The sequence below is a fragment of the Aplysia californica genome, unplaced genomic scaffold, assembly GCF_000002075.1.
Source record: "Aplysia californica isolate F4 #8 unplaced genomic scaffold, AplCal3.0 scaffold00550, whole genome shotgun sequence".
Taxonomy (NCBI): Eukaryota; Metazoa; Mollusca; class Gastropoda; order Aplysiida; family Aplysiidae; genus Aplysia; species Aplysia californica.
In genome coordinates this window covers 404,285-405,470 of record NW_004797820.1, presented here as the reverse complement: position 1 = coordinate 405,470, position 1,186 = coordinate 404,285, and the positions used below count along the sequence as shown (strand labels likewise).

General features: G+C 39.2%; 1 protein-coding gene across 1 annotated transcript in view; it reads left to right on the top strand.

The window, feature by feature from the left end:
- LOC101846027 (vacuolar protein sorting-associated protein 28 homolog) overlaps positions 1–602 on the top strand; it is a gene marked incomplete at both ends in the record, with an annotated part of 23,581 nt that extends 22,979 nt beyond the window's left edge. Inside the window, 1 exon segment of the mRNA XM_005106688.2 lies at positions 500–602. Within this exon segment, the coding sequence (XP_005106745.2) occupies positions 500–602 (103 nt within the window).
- Positions 603–1,186: the final 584 nt, after the last annotated feature.

The window sequence follows — 1,186 nt, the reverse complement described above, 5'->3', positions numbered from 1 at the left end:
GACTCTGAAGGTCTATCACACACAGAAATATGGTTTCTCTTTGTTGCTGTTTCCGTAACATATGCTTTTTACCAGTCTGGGTTGTTAGCCCTGAGCTGAACCTCCGAAACCTGGAGGGCCGGTGGATCACGCTTCGTCTGACCTCTACCCGTCGACCTGTCTGGCATGGGTGGCCCTACCAGGAGCATTTGCTCCAGCCAGCTTAGCTCTTTGGGTCACTGAGGCACATAAGCTCTCTAACCACAACAAGGTAGTGATCCACTAGAGAGAGTCTTGAATACTACCCCCCAAAAAAAACTTTTGTTAAAAATATCTTTATTTGTTTAAGAAAAATTCATCAGACAATTTTGTCGAACTATTGTTTCTTATTCTTGACATGTTTGCAAAATGATTACCTGTTTCCATAAAAAATGAGTGAGATATTGATCATATAAGACACATTTTTTATTCAAAACTTTGTTTAGTTACTTTACTTCATTTCCTTTCTACTCTGTCATAGGTATACAGCCACCTGTTCAAAATTACTTGTGCAGTACAAAGCAGCTTTCAAGCAAGTACAGAGTGATTTCCCTACGGTTGAGGATTTCATGAAAAAGTACAGAGTAAGTGAACTCTCCCAGTGCACTATGAATGTCTATGTTCTGTTCTTATTGTTGACCTTTTCTCAGTTTGGAATCAACCTCTGACATCCAGACTCTTAAGCAGTAGGTACCAGGAAAGAGGAAAGTTCATCATTCTTTCTGCAAGCTATCCAATCCAAGTAGAGAAAGACGTGAAGTAGTAGCTTTATTCAGGTTGTTCCCTTTTTTATCAGTCATGAAATCTGGATGATTTTCCAAACCTTTGATATTTGGCTAGAAGTCCATGTGATGCTTGTAAGTTGTGTAGGTTAAAGTTTTGCTTGTGGGAAATATTTCACATAAAATGTAAAAAGATAACTAATCAGAAACTTGCAGCAAGAGGGAATTTAGATTGTGGCAGATTTTTAAAGATGAATGCACACTTAGATACTTTGGTTACTAAAGTTGCTGTGGAACCCTTTCCCAACCTATGCCAACTGACAGCAACTGTCACCAGGAAATGACCACAATGAATTAACATCTCATGAGGTTGGGACTACAAATTCAGTTCTGTACATTATCTTGACTGGGAAACGGCGGGGTGGGATACTTGTTGAACATTTGAC